This window comes from Eurosta solidaginis, chromosome 1 (genome assembly GCF_040869045.1).
Source record: "Eurosta solidaginis isolate ZX-2024a chromosome 1, ASM4086904v1, whole genome shotgun sequence".
NCBI lineage: Eukaryota > Metazoa > Arthropoda > Insecta > Diptera > Tephritidae > Eurosta > Eurosta solidaginis.
The window spans coordinates 305034300-305054976 of NC_090319.1; the positions used below are offsets into that span (position 1 = coordinate 305034300).

Sequence of the window (20677 nt, forward strand, 5' to 3'; positions counted from 1 at the left end):
TCATTTCGTTTCGTTTATTAACGTTAAGATCGTCAAATTAACGAAATGATTTCGTTTCGTTTTCTGCCATATCAAAACGAAATCAAATCGTTTATGTTGATTATTAATTTCAAACTATGCTGGCAAAGCTGATTGATGGCGGAGTCATTAAAGGTGAAAGCATTAGCCAAGCTGATTGCAACTTTTCTCATGAATTTTGACAGTACGAACATTCAATCAATAAAATAAACACAAATACCCCACGAAAATGTATAGAAGGCGTTTTTATAAATACATCTGATAAAAAAAACCAACGACTACCTTGAGAAAACATCGAGTAATTTGCTTTGCCAACAACAAAAGTATCGAGTGACGCCTCTTGACAAATATATACTCTTTGACATTACTACCAACGAATTACACAAACAAATTACATAGAGTATGTGTGTGTATGTGCGCTCGTTGTTGCCACCTTACGGCTTCACCATTGCTATAGCATTGCCAGCACAATTCAAACATAAAGTATCACGTTTTTGTTAACGTTTTTAACGTTAACGAAAGCTTTTCGTTTCAGTTAAAAACGAGATACAATTTATTTTGATAATTTCTTTATCGATAATATTTCGAAGTGTTTCAACGGAAACGGTGGAAATTTTTTTATAAACGATTAGCTTAACGTTAAGGTGCATCCCTGAATAAAAGACATTGCGTTTATGTTACGCTCATCGCTTGTGCAGATGAGCATGCACATATATTTATACGTACATATATTTATGTATGTATAGATGCATATATGCAAATATTTTTGTTTGTTTGGGGTTGCTTTGTTAATATTCATTTATTTAGTTACATATATTTACGTAACCAAAGTTGTGCTTGAGGCTTAAGCTAGAAATAGTTATCGGGGTCGTTTACAACTGTGCTGATCATAGAACTTTGTTTATTAGTAAACAGGTGTGGAAATGGTAATATGGTAGGGATTTTTGTTTCCCATATACATACATATATACATATGTATGTAAGTTGTATGGAAAATTTTTGTTTTGATATCTTTTGGTTTGTATAAACATCTAATTGGTCACCATTAAAAAAATAAGTTTACATGTCATTGTCAAAATTGTTTGCGAAGTCTGATGGATCAAAAGTTATTTAAGGTCAATGTTAACTTAATGAAAACTTTGGAAAAAAATTTCCTAAAATAAAGTTTGAAGCAATCCATTTTAAACGTAACAAAATTCTAGTGGAATTAGTCACTAGTTTCAAAAACGGCTGTCTGTCTGTTTTTGCCGCTCCTTAAAATTTTGATTGTCTTTGAACGCGTTAAACGCTGTAATATAAATACCCAAATGTGCATATAAGCATATTCTAACATATGTACATGTTGTATTCTTGCAGATTCCTTTGAATCTAACTTAAATAACTTTTGATCCATCAGACTTCGCAAAAAATGTTGACAATGACATGTAAAATTATTTTTTTAATGGTGACCAATTAGATGTTTATACAAACCAAAAGATTACAAAACAAAAATTTTCCATACAACTTACATACATACATATGTATTTATGTATGTATATGGGAAACAAAAATCCCTACCATATTACCATTTCCACACCTGTTTACTAATAAACAAAGTTCTATGATCAGTACAGTTGTAAACGACCCCGATAACTATTTCTAGCTTAAGCCTCAAGCACAACTTTGGTTACGTAAATATATGTAACTAAATAAATGAATATTAACCAGGGATGCACCTTAACGTTAAGCTAATCGTTTATCAAAAAATTTCCACCGTTTCCGTTGAAACACTTCGAAATGTTATCGATAAAGAAATTATCAAGATAAATTGTATCTCGTTTTTAACCGAAACGAAAAGCTTTCGTTAATGTTAAAAACGTTAACAAAAACGTGATACTTTATGTTTGAATTGTGCTGGCAATGCTATAGCCATGGTGAAGCCGTAAGGTGCTAACAGCGAGCGAACATACACACACAAACTCCATGTAATTTGTTTGTGTAATTCGTTGGTGGTAATGTCAAAAATACTCAGAGAAATGTTCGTACTGTCAAAATTCATGAGAAAAGATGCAATCAGCTTGGCTAATGCTTTCACCTTTAATGACTCCGCCATCAATCAGCTTTGCCAGCATAGTTTTAAATTAATAATCAACATAAACGATTTGATTTCGTTTTGATATGGCAGAAAACGAAACAAAATCATTTCGTTAATTTGACGTTCTTAACGTTAATAAACGAAACGAAATGACTTTGTTTCGTTTATTGACGTTAATTATCGTAACGAAATGATATCGGTTCGTTGGTTAAGCATGCCTGATATTAACAAAGCAACCCCAAACAAACAAAAATATTTGCATATATGCATCTATACACACATAAATATATGTACGTATAAATATATGTGCATGCTCATCTGCACAAGCGATGAGCGTAACATAAACGCAGTGTCTTTTATTTTACTATTCGAAGTATCCGGATAGTGATTATTTGAAACGAATAAATTTATTCGTTTATTCGAATAACGTTTATTCGGATATAATTCGAAAATAATCCCACCACTAGTATCTACATAAACGAAACAATAATTGCGTCTACACATATGTACCATGTACGAGCAGCGGAGAGTCAATACACAAACACATGCATATATCTAAGATACTCCTGAAAGTATGCAATGAGAAAAAAATCATTCAATTGTTACAGCTGAGAAGTTTGAGAGCTGCTGGATTAGTATATTCTGGAAGCGCCTAGAAGATGCGAACGTTGAAATCAAAGAGTATAAAAGGCAACAAGTGTAGAGGCGCTGGAATTCAGTTTGATTTGAGATTTCGATTAAGATGCTATCTAGCGAGCAAGAGCAGTATTATTTTGAATAGTAGAGTTTCATTTGAGCTATCAATCAGTTTGGTTATTAAGCAAGCTATTCGTTGCACAGTTTGAGTGTTATTGTGGAGTACTTTAATAAAGGCCATTTTGCATTATTACATATTGGAGTTATTTATTCAACAATTTAGTGATTCGAACTCAGCAGATGATTGCAAATAAGAGGATTTGCAAGTAAATTCGTTACAATATTGTTATATGTTAATAGCTGAATATTTGAGTCCGAAAATTCGTAAAATAATCAATATTTTTTTAGCAATTCATAACTTTTTTTCTGTAGGACGATTTTGCTTTCAAAAGTTAATTTTTAATTTTGAAAATTAAATGGTTTAAACGATCGCGTAATGTGGGGTGATATGGTACGTCCCATACGTCTTAGCAGTTGGCTTAAATCCCCTACAATGTCTTGGAAGACATCTACCACGCCCTTCTTGCATTCAAACCGATTTACCTTTTTTATGTTGTTTGGGAGAGAAATTTGTTCGTCCTGCACTTCCTGATCATGAGAACAAAAAGTATCTTGTTACAAATGCGTTGCACGGTAAGGTCGCATGGTTAAAGGTTTAAGTCTAAATCTAAAAGTTTTTGTTGCTACATGAGTGACCAAACCAAATTTGGTCTAAAACTTCAATTATTCGAAAAACAGGGTGATTAGCACCTGATTTCAATTTAAAACCAGAGAAGTCCACATTTATATTTAAAAAAAGAAAAAATTGTGCGGCACGTCGGCAAGGTTAGAGTCAAAGTTTTCTGGGTCAGACGGCACTTTTCACATATGAAGTTTTTTCACCTCCAGATGTTCTGCAGTAAATTTAAACTATGTAGTTTTGTTTTAAAATAGGAGTTGTATTTTTAGAATTTGAAAGCCTTTTTTTACGATTTGAGGTTTTATGCTTACTAAAATTTAAAAACGCACTAGTAAATTGAGAGGTTTTCAATTCAGTACAAAAAAAAATTAAAAATTGCTTTTCATCGGCTTAATGGTTTAAAATTTAGGATCGGAAACCATTGAAAGTGGAAACGTATTTACCGATTTTTAGCAGTTTACTTGAACATTTGGGAGTGTACACGCTAAAGGGATTTCAATTAATTATGGCTATATTATGCTTTGTTTAATAACGTTTAAAAAATAGGCGTTGAGAAATAGCAATCCTCGCGTTCCAATAAACAGTGATCCAGATACCGATAAAAATTTAACATGCAAATGCAACAATAATGTGCTCCATATGGATCACGCTGTGCATTAGAACGTGAGGAGTATCTCGCCTCGATTTTAATCGTTATTTCTTGAGACCACACATATAAAACTGAAAGCAAATTACTTACTCGCTGTGTAGTTCTGTATATGCTAACTGCATAATAACTTGAACGAATGAGTCAGGGTGTAAGTTCCATTGTTTTATAAGATCCTTGCCATATTCCTCAAATCGATCATAGGTCACAACAATATCATTTCTCTAATTTAATTAAACATTTTTATAGATGAATAGAATTAATAAAAAATTGTATAACAAATAATCACCATTTGATCCGAGTCGATCATTGCACGTTTTATCTCCGCCCGTAGTTTGTCATCCAGGTCAAATTTTAGTTCTTTGAATGCAATAATCGGTCTGCTTTCAGCAGTACTCCAATCTGGTTCGGGAATTTCATGCATGCTGAGTTGTACAAAAAGTGCATAGCTAACACTAATTGTACCATCATAGGCAGAATGCTTAAGACACAATTATTTAACAAAAAATGTAAGGGTAGAATTTAACTAGATATTGAAAAAAATCGATTAATGAATGTTTTGTGAAAGTATACGTAAACGCAGAGAAAAAAATTTTAAGTGTATCTTTCAATTAATTATAATCTTTCGTCATAGAACTAAAAAAAAATTACATTAAATGAAATACAAAGCAGTTTTTAAATAAATTAAGAATTAAATAGAAAGTCTAAGTTCAGGTGGAAACGAACACTATGACAACACATACATACATATGCAGTAGAGCGGGTCAAATATTTTTTCCATCAGGATTATAGCAAACACGTAATCTACAGATGGTTCTAGGAAAAATTGCTGAAGACACCATAGCTCTAAGCTCGATTTCGAGGCCCCGATTTTTGCAAAATAGATATTTTGCCATATGAATGTATGGTTTGGCCAAAAAATCTTTATAGCTTCTGATAGAATTATAGGTAAAATATCATACTGGGCTTACTTTAAAGGTATTTTACGTACATTTCAGAATCTGTATTAATATCTATAGAGTTTTTGAATTTTAGTAGAGATATCAGGCTTAAATTATGAGAAATTAGCCTAAAATGAACTTTTAACTACTATATTATCATTTTTAACAAATTTCTTATGGACATTTTTTTCTTTACAGCTAAAATAAGTTCAGAACATTTCCAACAACTTTCATTCAGACAGTTTTTCTTTTTTCGACTTCATTTTAGTAGAAAAAAAGTTAAAAAAAAAAACCTATATTTTCAAGTAATAAGCAAAAAATCACAATTTTTATAATTTTAATGTAATTTATTTTAAAAATTATTTTTTTTACTTAGAATTAACCATTTTAACGTATTTTTCAAAATAAAAGTAATGCTATGTTATTATTTTTTTAAACCTTTTTTGCTCTCCATTCGTGGTTGTTTTTCCCGACTTGCTGCTGTAACAGCCATAATACCTTCACGTTTTTTTTTCTATATCACGTTTGGAAACAGATGTTAACAACTGTACATTCTCGATGGCTAACCAAAGCAAGCAGGGTATTACGTCTATATACAACAACTAATACACCATCGGAAAATTTGAAAACTCTAGCAGTTTATATTATTAAAATTTATGTGTCAATGTATTTCAATGTAAAATACTATAATTCTGTTGTATACGGCAGTGTACTTTTATAAAAGTTTATTCGTTGGACACGATACCTACCACGTAATTTACTGAATATTGTAGATGGTGTAATCCAAAATAATTCATATTACGCTCATCCAGAAAACATTTTTTTAACAATGTTATTTGATGATAGAAAAGCCATACGTGATAGAGCTATCAAAAGAATATTATATTATAGAGAAAAAATATTTGATCCAACTAAACTCAGATTTTATAAAAAATATAATATCAATTTTAATGCTTTAGATTGTACTGATATGAATGATCTGAATGACGATAATTTACTATCTGAACCGGCATATGATGAGCCAACACTAGATGATCCTAATATTCCAATGCATATGCACCTATCCCCCGATTTCACGGTACTTGTTTTACACGATTTCGCTGTTACACGGTTCATAAATCAGCAAAATTTGAAAAACTCCGAAGATTCACAAATCATTAAAAACCTTTTTGAGTCCCCTTGGCAACACTGATTGCAATATTGAGGGATTCCCCTTATTGTGAATATGTATGTACATAACCAAATGCAGAGTACATATGTAGTTCATGTGGAAGGAAAATCGTTTGATGAAAATTTGAACAAAAAGCCATAATTTTCACTATTATTGCAAGTTTTTTTGGTTTGAGCTGGTAAGTTATCGATTGAATTATCTTTTCGTTAACCTTCGTTAAGATGTTTTAGTTTTATTTTATTTAAATAAATGACTGAATTGGGTAGTTTTTTCACTTTACACGGTTTTTGTATAGGAAAACGAAGATTTCACTTTACACGGTTTTGTCTGGAACCGATCTTCCGTGTAAATCGGGGGGTAGGTGTACAAGGAACAGAAAGATATGTACAGTTGTTAACACCAGTTTCCAAACGTGTTATAGAAAAAACACGTGAAGGTGTTATGGCTATTACAGCAGAAAGTAGTGAAAAACACCCACGAATGGAGAGCAAAAAAGATTTAAAAAAATAATAACATATCATTACTTTTATTTTGAAAAATACGTTAAAATGGTCAATTCTACGTAAAAAAATAATTTTTTTAAATAAATTACATTAAAATTACAAAAATTGTGTTTTTTTGCTTATTACTTGAAAAATTAGTTTTTTTTGAAAATTTTTTTCTACTAAAACGAATTCGAAAAAAGAAAAACTGTCTGAATGAAAGTTTTTGGAAATATTTTGAACTTATTTTAGCTGTAAAGAAAAAAATTTTCAAATAAGAAATTTGTTAAAAATGATAATATAATAGTTAAAAGTTCATTTTAGCAAATTTCTCATAATTTAAGCCTCATATCTCTACTAAAATTCAAAAGCACTATAGATTCTGAAATGTACGTAAAATACCTTTAAAGTAAGCCCAATATGATATTTTTCCTATAATTCTATCAGAAGATTTCTTGGCCAAACCCTACATTCATATGCCAAAATATCTATTTTGCAAAAATCGGGACCTCGAAATCGGACTTAGAGCTATGGTGTCTTCAGCAATTTTTCTTAGAATAATCTGTAGATTACGTTTTTGCTATACTTCTGATGAAAAAAAATCCATCCATACAATTTGACCCGCTCTAATATGCAGCTACTTGTAAATACGGTAATTTTATTAGTTTTCAGTAAAGAATATTCTGTGTAGCTGCTATGAAAAGGGTTTTGGCTATGAGTCGAATTCTTTACTATAAAATTTTGAATTTTGTTTCATTTTGCAGCGGAGTGGAGGTGTACGTAGTTACGTTTGTATGTCGGTCAAGCTATTATATGCAATATGAGAAAACGAGCTAAAAACATTGTATACATCTGTATTTTCTAAAACACCTTACCTCTCCAACATATGCAAATCTTCCATTTTTATACGCAACTATAGTACTGCTGCGATCTCCCCATTTTGAATGGTAATCACCATTGGTACATATAAGGGAAACTTCTTCACAATTTCGTGGCTCATTTTCGTCGAAAACAGCAACAACACAGGAACTCTCAACTGTTCTTAAAGTTTCGACATTATTTTTTGAAATTTCTTGAAGATGCATATAATTCTATAAATATTAGAATTATAACTAACTAAACTTTAAGTAAATATAGTATAAAGCAAGAATCATTTTGGGGACGGAGTTATTCATAACGATCTTTTTACATTAAGACTGTACCTATCCTTAAATCTAGTACAACTTTGTACTGGTGTAAGATTGTAGCTGCCCTTCTTGAAATTAATTGAGTTATGGAGAAAAGAACCTACCGCATTGCCCAATACCGAGGAAGATAGTGATGAACCTAATACCCCATTATCAAGAAAGTTTCAGTTCGTTAAGAGGAACCATTCAGCCAGTGGAAATGGGATTTATATGGAGTGAAACTGTCAGCTCACTACTAGCACCATATGTATTGAATGTCTTCTTTACTTTTGTCTCAATTACTAGAAAAAAATATATACAAGAGTAAAGACATCTTCCTATAAAAAACCTCACGCTATATAAATCAATTATAATAACTGCCTGGATGTTCTATTGCATGTAAGCTTCGGAGTCGAGAACGATGACAAATGAAGGTGCAGAGGCATTCAAAGAACTCGTGAGATTTTTTTGTTTTTTCCTGAGGGAGTTTTGAGCAGACATCGACATAGTTCGAAAAATGTTTAACCCTATAACCTCTACATGCCCTTGTCATTGGCTATTTCGCCATAAACTTGAATATTTATATTCACAAACAAACGGGGTGGTTGTGGAATTCCATTGGTTTAGGAAACTGAAATCAATAGGAGCTTTCGTAATAGATCCTAAAATTCTTGGTTGAGTGCTCGAATCAGATTATTCGCTTGGAAGTCGAGTATTACCGTTCAATGAAGAAATATTTTCATTTGCAAAACTATTTCCAATAACCCAAAATGATTCTGAATATGTTACATAAAAGGAAGTTCAGAATTTTGTGCATTTATATAGGAATTTTATACTAAAGCAAATATAAGCTAGGGATAATGAACAACTTTTCGATTAAAAATTTTGTATTTATAGATTTGGTATTATGTTGACAGTTGCTGATTAAGTGATGATGCTTACTTGCAATACTTTAGGTATCCATGTATTTTGTTAGTGCGTTTGTAAAAAAAAATGTTACACAAGTTTGCAATGCATGCTGCTAGTCCCTTTGCACAAAATCCTGTACTCCCCTATAGCTTTATTTGTATTATTACATTCGCCCAAGTAGTTCGGTCATCATGGGTTAGCACAGGAACGCAATCGCCCATTGGTTCATAATCCATAGTACTACGAACACGCTGTAAAACGATGTGAATTTCTTCCGGCGTAATGAGTGTTCCATCAGCATGCAAGCACTCGAAAACGAAAATACGGCCTTTACCGGAAATAATCACATGAGATGGTGATGAACCATCCTTAACTAAAAATGTGTAGAAAGAAGGCTTTATGTTCGACTGTAGTATTGTTTTATTTAAATATGGATGCTTATCAAGAACGTGGGCCGACTTTGAAACTACTTAACTTTTTTTCTTTTGAACAGCCAAATTAAAAAATTAGCTAAACAGCTATTAAAATAACAAAATATAATTTAAAAAAAAATTTTAATTTAGACGGTTTTATTGCAAACAATACTACCTTAAGTAATAATAATACTAAGAGTTAGAAAATAATTAGGTAGGTCCTAAGTACTAGTTATCACACTCATCATCAATCTAGGGCGTTGATTAGACAAATAAAAGCGTTGGGCGCGTGAAATTTCTAAAAATGTGAGGCGTAGCATAACCTTATTAAGGCTCAGTTTGTCTTATATATGTATGACTATCAATAGAAATTTGACGCGTCCAACGCTTTTATTTGTCTGATCAACGCCCTAGATTGATGAGGAGTGTGATAACTAGTACTTAGGACCTACCTAATTATTTTCTAGCTTTTAGTATTATTATTATTTAATGTAGTATTGTTTTCAATAAAACCGTTTAACTTAAAATTTTTTTTTTTAATTATTTTATTTTCAAGTTTTTAGTCTTTATTTAATTGCCTATTATTTCTCATTCTATTTAGTTCATTTAGTGACTCATTATTACACGGACTCTTTCCTGACAATTTGTTACAATTTAAGTCCTCAATACACAATCGTTCCAAAGACTTTACTCGACTCTGCGCCACGTATGCTTGTCCCTGCTCGAACTCCAAAATATTTTGATATCACTTCTACCGGACTATATGTAATATTTGTTCTAAATATGAGCCAAATCGGACATCATAGGTCGCTTTCTATTCATGTATGTGTTATGTGTTCCAAATATTAGCCAAATGGGACCACAAATAAGATTTTTTTGAATATCTCTATCCTTGCGCCACCTAGCGACGATTTTTTATAGGTCGCTTTCTATTCATGTACATATTTATTATGTGTTCCAAATATGAAAAATCGGACCACAAATACGATTTTTCCATGTGCCACCTATCGGAGCTTTTTTCTTATTATTGCATTGTCATCGGGTTCTGAACTATATTCCAAGTTTCAAGCTTGTACCTTATCGGGAAGTTACTTAAATTTCAATTACAAAATTCGTGCCAGCCAGCCAACTAGCCAAGCTAAATAAAACCGTTTAAAAAGAGATGGTTTTTCGGCATAGAAATCTTTCCCTTAATCTGTGCAAGTCATTTTCTTAAAATTAAGATACATTTTTCCTTTGTTATGGGAAAATTTTTTTAAGAATGGAGAAAATTTTATTTAAAAAAAATTGAAACATTAAATTGTGGATTTCAAGTCTTAGATGCTCAACTTCATAGTCGAGTGCTCTAACCACCAAGCTAACTCACACGTAAATATTTTTGGGAAATATTCAAACAAGTATTCTTGAACCTGCTTGCTTGTCCAAGTTTTTTTTTTGGAAGTGAAGCAACCACAGTTGTATCAAATAATACCAAGAACCATACTTCTGCCCAATTTCAAAGTTATACTAACAGCTTTTGATTTATGACTTGCAAAACTTTCAGATTTTCTTCTACTAAATGTGGAAGTTGTCACGCCCATTTATTAAAATGTTTCTAAATTTCTATTTTTCATGGTTAAACTAATCTACTCGCTTTATCAGTGTTATCAATATCGAATAATGGATGGTCTTATATTCTAATTTCGACCATTTTGAATACTAATATCTTTTGAGTTATATAAGCTCTTGTGCTGAAGATATTTCAATTTTTTCTCAAGCTATAATGTTTACGGGCGGACAAACGCAAGGAAAAACGGACGGTGTAGTATAAAAAGAAGGCGTTGGCTCCAATCGATATCGCTCTTTTTACGAGAAACAATTTTTGTCGTAAAAATAATGCTTTTACCGAATTTAGTTAGGGTTGCTAAATTTTTGTCCGATTCATGGCATTAAGACAGATAAACAGAAAAAGGGGGCGGACATTTTCAACAGGTTTTTAATTCTTGTACTTTCCTCCACGATATCAATTCTACAATCTACTCTGGTTTCAGATAATCCAGTATACCGAATTTCGTAAATATATCTCAATTTTTGTCCAAGTTATTATGTGAACAGACGGATGGACAAGGCTCAATCAAAATATTTTTCGATGCTGATATAAGGAAATCTTTATTTTTCTCGATTCTTCTATGCCATTACAAACAACCGTTATTCCATCAAAGTTATAAACCTCTTTCCGACAAGTGCCGGGTGTGAGGGAGATCCTATTACGAGTATGGGATTTCTCTATTTTATTTCGTTGTCTAAGGATGGATGTAGTTTCGCATACTCGCATTTAGCGTTATAAATACCTGTGGGACTTTCCACTCCAGAAAATTCCCTCGAACATTTTTTTCAGTTAGTTGTTTTTTGAAAAATTTTCTAAGCTAAATATGAAATATTTGTATTAAAAGATCAATTGTTTTTTCTTAATTTGTTTTTTTTTTACTCACAGCATAACGGTAAAAATTAACGAGATAAATAGACATCTCCTTATATCAAAATGATCCGGGTGAGAATAGAAATTCACTAAGCCATGTCTGTCCGTATCCGTGAACACGATAACTTCAGTTAATTTTTAGGTATCTTAAAGAAATTCGGTACGTAGGTTCTTCGAGACGCCAACCTTCATATTTTATATATATATATAATTATGGACAACGCCAAAAAAACCTGATCATTTGGTAAATAATGCACCTACAATAACCAAAGTTCATACATAAGTTGATTAATCAAAATTTTCTAAAAGAGAAGTGGCACCGCCCACTTATAAAAAAATTTATTTCGCTAACTTTTATTGTTTACAGATCAATAACCGTAAGCTATCATCACAAAACTCGTCAACCAGATTTTTCCCATAATAAGAAATATGACTGAAAAAAATTAATGAAACCGGTCAAGGTCATTGTATATAAAATATTTTTAAGAGGGCCGTAGATGAAAACAATAAGCAATATCACCCCTTCATCAGCTAGCTTTTCGTGAGCTGAGCGTTGAACTCGAATCTCCAACATTCATATCAGTGCAAGCCTTTAGCTGCTAAGCCATATGAATGTCCCATTGTTCGCTGTACAATTGGTCTCTAAGAGTTGCCTTTTTGTTTATATTCCTTTTGATCACCATGTAGGCACATACACTCTGTATGTAGTTTATTCCTAATGGTGTGGATATGATTTTTAGGCGCGCTTTCGAAAGCTTAGCAACATTTGTTCGGAGTTCAACGCTCAGCTCCCGAAAAGCTAGCTGATGAAGAAGTGAAATTCAGAAACATGTCCTTGTAACCATCGCCGTTTGTAAACTTACAATTTTTCTCTAATATCAATTACAAAAACCATTGTATAAAGCAATATGAGCAAAGCTCGCTAATTAAATACATATAATAAGCAATATCTTTGGAAATAATAACCTATTTTACATCATCAAGCGCGATGCCACGCCCTTTTTAAAAATGTTTGATTTTTTTAATTTTCTGTTGTAACCCAATAAACATCGGAAATATATTTCTCCAGCCTGCGAGAGATATAGAGTTGATATCCAACGCCATTATCTGAGTAGAAATTAAAAAACTATGATTACTTTCCTCAAAGACAATTTTAATTTTTTATATACATATGTATGTCTTTGAAAGTTCGTTGGGCGAAATCCCCAGAAGAATGCAAAAATGCTGTAAAAGCACTACAAAATAAGACGATTTTGTATCAGATGACAAAATGCCAGAAAATGTCAAATGGCTAACATGACGATCAAATCATTAAGTGAAACAATTGTATGCTTCGGTTTCATCAGTTATTGAGGTAAATGTTAAGTTACCACAGGGTTTTAGTACAAGCGATTTTGTTTATATAACACACATATCAAAATTTTTCTTTACTATCGTACCAATAGCTATCAGCCGGTGGCAAAATCCTGAGCCAGATAAATAATTTTGCATGTCAATGCAACAACAACGATGTGAGCCAGATAAATCCAGATAGAAGTCTGGTTCAATTTGTGAGCCAGATAATTTGTTAATTACTTATTTTTAGTTTGGCAACGCGCCTTTAATAAATCTACTTTTTCAAAAATAGATGTCGCTGCTTAGCCTTTCGCCGTATGAGTTAAATGAAAAACAGCGGCGACATCTGCCTATCATATTTCACGTGTGCGAAAATTCCACGACATCTGCTTCTCAAGTCTCTCAATGATCCAGAGTATTCCCGTGAGAATTGAGCGTGAGCCGGAGCTGTAAAACTCACTGAAAGACGGCAAATGTCTTAAATTTCTTTTTATCTATAACACCATTTATCTGGTTCACGTCCAAAATATTTTTTAAAAATTTACCTGTTCTAAAGTAATTTCTTATGTGATCAAATTCCACGCCAGGTACTCTTGTTGTAGAAAAGAATCGTTTATATAATGCAGATGAGTATTTAACTTTACCCCCACTAGAAGATAGCGGTTTCATGGTTGCCTTACGAGATAAATCCCAAAACTCAAGGGTATGATATATGATACGTGATAAATTCTGTACAAACATGAGGAGATATTTAATTAGATATTTCTTATAAAAAAGTTGATAACGAACCTTCAGCAAATATGCCGGTGTTTCTGGAATATTGATCATATCGAAATTGGCAGGCATTGCCATTACAATATAAGGATTAAGTGGTAATCGTAGCATATGATAGCCATATTTATCCCACCATTCATTTATCCAATTTTTGTGAACTGCAGCACGATTTTTTAATTTCTCATGCAACAAAGCCCCTGCTCCCGTTTCAAATTTTAAAATAATGTTTCTTGAGTTATTAAGCTCTTTGGCTGTACCAAATGGTTTTAGAGATTCATAATAGCGTTGGAGCGTATCATGTAACTCTGGTAGAGGTAATGGTGGTAATGTTTCATCAAAGTCATAAGTATTCGGCTCACCATCTTTTAAAAAGTAAATACTAGCTCGGTCCATCACTGTAAAACCCTACAATTTGAGAAGAAATTTTTAAGGATAAAAAAAAAGTTATGTATAAATGTGCATATACACATATAGACAAAAGTGTTCGTCATTTAACATATGCGCTCTTTAGTAATATGCCACGCCCATAAATTTATTGAAATATTCTTAATTCAAATCCCATTAGTTATTACAATGTATTAGCTTTGTTATAGTCCTGAAAAGCTTTTAATCAACGCTGCAATATTTTAAATAAATACGATTTAAGTAAAATAGGCACTAAATTATGTGGGCAAAAGTGTTCGTCACCTTGAATTAATTAATAAAAATAATGAAATATACTAGTTTCTGATATTTGGCTTGTCTTCCTTTGGACTTTTCGGCTTCTTGAAGCCTATTAGACATTGAGTGTACCAATTTTTTTGTAACATCAGAACCGATTTTTCCAAATCCTTCCTTAAAAAATTCCTTTAGTAAGTTATTTGATGTTATATGGCGTTCTCTGATCTTTCTGTCAAGATGATCCCATAGATGTTCTATGGGATTTAAGTCCGGTGATTGTGGGTTGTTTTTAAGGTGTGGGGAGTGTTATATAAGATCCACAACCGAACAATTTCGGCAGTTTGATTGGGGACGTTGTCGTGCTGAAAGTGATAATCGGATTCTATGTCTTTCGCGCGCTCTTTGCCAAATTTTCTTTTAGTATACTCAAGTAGGCATACTTATCCTTTGTATTTTCTATAAATACCGAGTTCTCCGAACCCAGCAGACGACATACAACCCCATACCATAACTCCACCGCCAACGAGATAAGCGGCTTTTATTTGCTCAAGAGCATGTATGCAAGAAAGTTGAGTTTTGGGACAAGGTGATATTTTCCGATGAGTGTGAGTTCTGTGTTTAACGATCAGATGGGCGTACTTTGGTTTGGAGAAGGCAGAATACCACATTACATTCAAAGAATATTCTAACTACGGTTAAACACCGTGGCGGTGGAGTTATGGTATGGGGTTGTATGTCGTCTGCTGGGTTCGGAGAACTCGGTATTTATACAATGGATAAATATGCCTACTTGAGTATACTAAAGAAAATTTGGCAAAGAGCGTGCGAAAGCTAGGCATAGAATCCGATTATCACTTTCAGCACGACAACGTCCCCAATCAAACTGCCGAAATTGTTCGATTGTGGATCTTATATAACACTCCCCACACCTTAAAAACAACAATCAAAAATCGGTCCTGATGTTACAAAAAAATTGGTACACTCAATGTCTAATAGGCTTCAAGAAGCCGAAAAGTCCAAAGGAAGAAAAACCAAATATCAGAAACTAGTATATTTCATTATTTTTATTAATAAATTCAAGGTGACGAACACTTTTGTCCACATAATTTAGTACCTATTTTACTTAAATCGTATTTATTTAAAATATTGCAGCGTTGATTAAAAGCTTTGCGGTACTATAACAAAGCTAATACATTGTAATAAGTAATATGATTTGAATTAAAAATATTTCAATAAATTTATGGGCGTGGCATATTATTAAAGAGCACATACGTTAAATGACGAACACTTTTGTCTATATGTGTATGTAATACTCCTATATTGCTAATAGAAAATGATCACAATGAGTTTTAAATTCGAAATCAAAACAAGACAGCCTACAAAATTTTTGTGATTGTAGCAGCATAAGTCGACAAAAAAATTTTAATTTAGGGGCATTAGATTATTGAATACAAAAACAAAAACATTTAAACAGCAATATATCGGCACTCTGATGGTTACCTAGCCTATAGTGGCAATATAGGAGTATTACATATATGTAAATGTGCATATATTTTCGGAGTTCATTGTTTGGTGTTTATTTGGCATTTACCTAGTTGCAGCTTTTTAATACTATGTACAAACACACACCAAATTAGAAATTTATACCATTTGGGCAATTTATTACGCAATTTATTATATAATAAATTGTAATAATAAATTGCCAATTAAAAAAAAAAAATTGCGTAATAAATTGCTTCAAACTGCAAATGCAACCTTGTAAAGTGTGTTTATTGAGTATGTTGGCTCATCTCATCAGTTGATTTTATTTTATTCATTTCACTGGAGTAGGGATTGCCAAAAGAAGATAGCAAACTCAAAATGAAACCAAAACATTGAACACATTTTCTAACAACATAAAAAATTTTCAAAGTTTTATGTTTTTATTCCATTCCATTCGCCTAATACCAACATGCACATTTTGACAGTCTGAACAAAGGTATGCTATTACTGTAGAGATGAGCCAACCAGCCATTAAATTACTTCCGACATCAAAAAACGGAGTGAAGGAATAAGAATGCATTTAAGACCACGAGCTCGAACAGACTTGGACCACTATCAAAATAATGGCAAAATTGTTAATTCTAATTTTCGTAATATGAATTTATAAAATTACAATGTTAAAAAAACTGAATGCCTCGATCGTATGCTGGCGGATAAAGCTGTAGTCATTGGTGCCGTTTGTCGTATCGCTGTAGTCGCATCCCCAACGTAATCAGATGTTTATCGTTACGACGGTAAACCAAAAACCAATTCCCTTCAAAAAACGCGAGTACTCCATAAATAATGTAAGGAATACTCCTTTGGGAGTATAGGAGTGTTCCAAAACTAATCTGTATTCATACAAAAAGTGTGCTCCAATTAACATTGCGATGGCCTAGGAGAGGAGTAGGTGGTCCCCCTCTCGCTTTGTTTGTGAGTATTCCATAGAGTACATACGTGAGAGTACTTTCCAAAGTACTTTGACTGTAGTACTCCATGGAGCACCGACAGAGGATCATATGCCAAAGTACTAAAGATGAATTGTGTGGGAAAGAATTATCGGAGTGAATTTAATTTAAAATGAGAGCAAATGAAGGGGGCAATACAACTTTTATATTTTTTACTACGAATATTCTTATGTTATTTAGCATTTGCGTGAGTAAAGAAACTAATATTTCTCTATACTATAGTATGTATACATAAAACCAGTGCGCGGTTGCATTTTATCAGAGTTGCATAGTAAAATATTATTATCAGTTATTTGTATGCAATATTTTACTTTTGGCAACTCTGTTCGATCGTCATCGTTTCGTGATCACGGTCGCTAAAAAACGAGCAATAATCGGCTGATGGTGGTCCGCAAACGCATTGCAAAGCAGTATTGTTAGAGTACTCCAACATGAAGAAAATGGAACACGTAATCCAACAATTTTTGCAGGGTTGGTTGGCTACGATACGGTTACGACCTTAGAGGCACCAATAATCGATTGCATTGATTCTCATAAGGTTGGTCGATTCAGCTGTTATAAGGTTACCGATAAAGCACCAATGTCTGCAGCTTAACTCACTCTCGTTACATCCCTATAATGTGTGCACACAGGTAGATTAAAGCCATCATAAAAAACTTCATTGTGTCTCGCCCATAAGCCTGTGCTATGTATGAGTAATGGCCTCTTAATATAATTTAATATTAATATTATAATTTGGTCGGATTCGTACATTTATTGTTTTTTATTTTTTATTTAAGAAAAACCACATTTTTTAGTGAATAGGAAATGCACACACTTTTATTTATTGGCTGTAAATCTTCATATATAGATGTATACCTATTTATCTTTTATTATATGTTTAAAACCATTAATTTCGATTCTTAACACAAACACATCCAGACGTGGTTGACCTTTGATTAGCGGCACATTAATAAATGAATAAATCTACTCGTAGAACGCAGCGTGAAAGCGACTGTTAAAACAACAGTACGTTCGATGCATATGGATGTGGTATATATATATGACCAAAGATGAAAATAAACTACATATGCATATACATATATCGTCAAACTGCTCACTACTTACGCGGTTTAGTGACTGAAAATTATAAACTTCAAAAAGACCAGTTATTTTATGGCACAAACTTCTGTTAAAATTGAATATACGTGTAGGTACTCTCTCCAAACTCTCAGAGATCTTGATGGCTGGAACCTCAAAAAATGTTTGACGCAGATGTTGATAACGAAGTTTGCAGATATGCTATATGTGCTTTTGCATCTAATCGATTGTACATATTGTATGTATATACATATATACTAACTTTCTGGTTAATTATTGAGCTCAAGGCCGCAAGGATAAATAAAACACCATGTATTTTGTGGTATTATAATTTATATACTTGGTCGATATTTCGGTTTCAATATGAAACCATCATCAGGACTAAAAAACACAAAATATGATAACAAACATTAGGCACACATAAAAATAGCAGGTGGATATTTTACATATGGGCATATTTCATAAACAAATACAACTTACACAAATGAATGTACTTGATCGACTGATCATATGTTCGAACAGATGAATGAACAAAGACAAAACAGGAGAAAAGGTAAACAAAATTAAACTACAGTAAGTATAAAGTAAGTATACTTACTGTACTTTAATTTTGTTTACCTTTTCTCCTGTTTTGTCTTTGTTCATTCATCTGTTCGAATATATGATCAGTCGATCAAGTACATTCATTTGTGTAAGTTGTAAAGACAAAACAGGAGAAAAGGTAAACAAAATTAAACTACAGTAAGTATGTTGCCGATTAAACTTACATTTACATTTTATTAACATTTCTCTATCGATATTTGCTAAGATAGTATACTTTGAAAACTTTGATTATTTTAAGATGGCATCACTATAGTTAGTTTCGTTAATGTATAAAATTTAACGAAGCATCACTTATACATATGTATTCCATAAATTTAATTTCATTTTATAACGAACGTGCGAAGGAATCAAACGAAGAGTAAGTTTTCTAGTTTTGCCAAAACCTTTTCTTTATTATACCATATGTTATCTTATAGATATTAAAACTTTGATGTACACAATAAATGGCATGTTATGATATGCGTTGTTTTTATTTTCGTTCGCTCATTATTACTGCCGTAACAAAGTATAATGTAAGTATAAAGTATGTATACTTACTGTACTTTAATTTTGTTTACCTCTTCTCCTGTTTTGTCTTTGTTCATTCATTTGTTCGAACATATGATCAGTCGATCAAGTACATTCATTTGTGTAAGTTGTATTTGTTTATGAAATATGCCCATATGTAAAATATCCACATGCTATTTTTATGTGTGCCTAATGTTTGTTATCATATTTTGTGTTTTTTAGTCCTGATGATGGTTTGAGATTGAAACCGAAATATCGACCAATTATATAAATTATAATACCACAAAATACATGGTGTTTTATTTATACTTGCGGCCTTGAGCTCAATAATTAACCAGAAAGTTAAAATACACTTATAAGGCTATTAACAAAACCCAAAAAAAATATATATATATAAAACGATCCCCCGAACATACACTTGTTACATTACGCGAAACAACCGTTCTAGTAAAATGTTATCAAACAACTAAGCGCATCAACTTTTTTAATATAGAATTTATTTAAAATGCGTTGACCTACTCATCAGTCGGTTTCAGTGGTTGCTAATATGCACATTAGGGAGGGTCAAATTGTATGTGGGAAAAAACTGCAGGTGCACATCCAGTTTCAGAATCTATGGGTCAGACTGAGTAATATTGTCCATGGGACCATAGGTCTGAAATGAATTTCGAGCCTCCCTAATTTTGTTAGAAAATTTTATATCCCAATCCGAATAGCGGCTCTCACAAATAAAATACATGAAAATAAATGTCAAATTCGGATTCAGAAACTGGCCTTTTCAACAATAAATTTGACCCACCCTAATGCGCATATATTTAAATATGGTTGATAAAGTGCGTGCCAAAATCCATTCTCCGATTTAAAGAGTGTGTTATAAATATTAAGTAAGGCAATGAATCCCGAAGACCTCTCGCGATCCTGGAATTTCGGGATATTCGGGCTACCCAAAGATTGTTAGCTTTGAAAATTAATATGTAACGTAACAGTAGTTTAACAAGAGACATTTAGCTCAGTCCAATGTTTTAAAAACAGTTCAGTACAAATATTAGGGCTTCTTTTCTATCGCTTCTAAATTTATTCTGCTTGCTCATTAGCAAATTTCAAGTGAGAAACAAAAACAGATTTAGAGAGCAGAACTATGACTATGTTGCTTAGTTTGATGTTGCCTTTCAATTACAATTTTTTTCTAAACGAAATAAAAAATAAGGAATAAAAAAAAAGAATTTGCATCGTATATTTTAACACACCTATATTTCCTATAAAAGTTCAATCAACTCCAATATCCTAAAAATATTTGAGCATCTAAAGTATCATCGAAAAGCTTTATAATAGGCAGTTGAAAAAAATCTTTCAGACCCCACACTAATAGGGGAAATTTTCAATAACATATTAAACACCATTTATAAATACACACCATGAGGAGATCGACCGCATAAAAAAATATCTATTTCGTTTGAAATCAGGGCCCATATTACGGTTAACGAACAGTGACTGAAACCCGTTTCCACTCAACCCATAACTTATATGCGCCAATCAACTTAAAGTCAATGGCGCATAGTCGTAGTGAAAATAACAT

General features: G+C 32.4%; 1 protein-coding gene across 7 annotated transcripts in view; it reads right to left on the bottom strand.

Moving 5' to 3' along the window:
• CROT (Carnitine O-octanoyltransferase) overlaps positions 1–19586 on the bottom strand; it is a 34005-nt gene extending 14419 nt beyond the window's left edge. Inside the window, exons 1-8 of one of the 7 annotated variants that reach the window (XM_067761341.1) lie at positions 19518–19586; positions 18019–18210; positions 13778–14167; positions 13534–13717; positions 8950–9155; positions 7583–7798; positions 4403–4594; positions 4207–4337 (exon numbers count right to left, since the gene is read on the bottom strand). In XM_067761341.1, the coding sequence (XP_067617442.1) occupies positions 4207–4337; positions 4403–4594; positions 7583–7798; positions 8950–9155; positions 13534–13717; positions 13778–14155 (1307 nt within the window). In that variant the 5' untranslated portion in view covers positions 14156–14167; positions 18019–18210; positions 19518–19586. Of the gene's footprint in view, positions 1–4206; positions 4338–4402; positions 4595–7582; positions 7799–8949; positions 9156–13533; positions 13718–13777; positions 14168–17769; positions 17917–18018; positions 18249–19410 lie in introns of those variants that run through there. The other 6 variants (XM_067761344.1, XM_067761342.1, XM_067761347.1 and 3 more) reach the window with 6 other exon arrangements.
• Positions 19587–20677: the final 1091 nt, after the last annotated feature.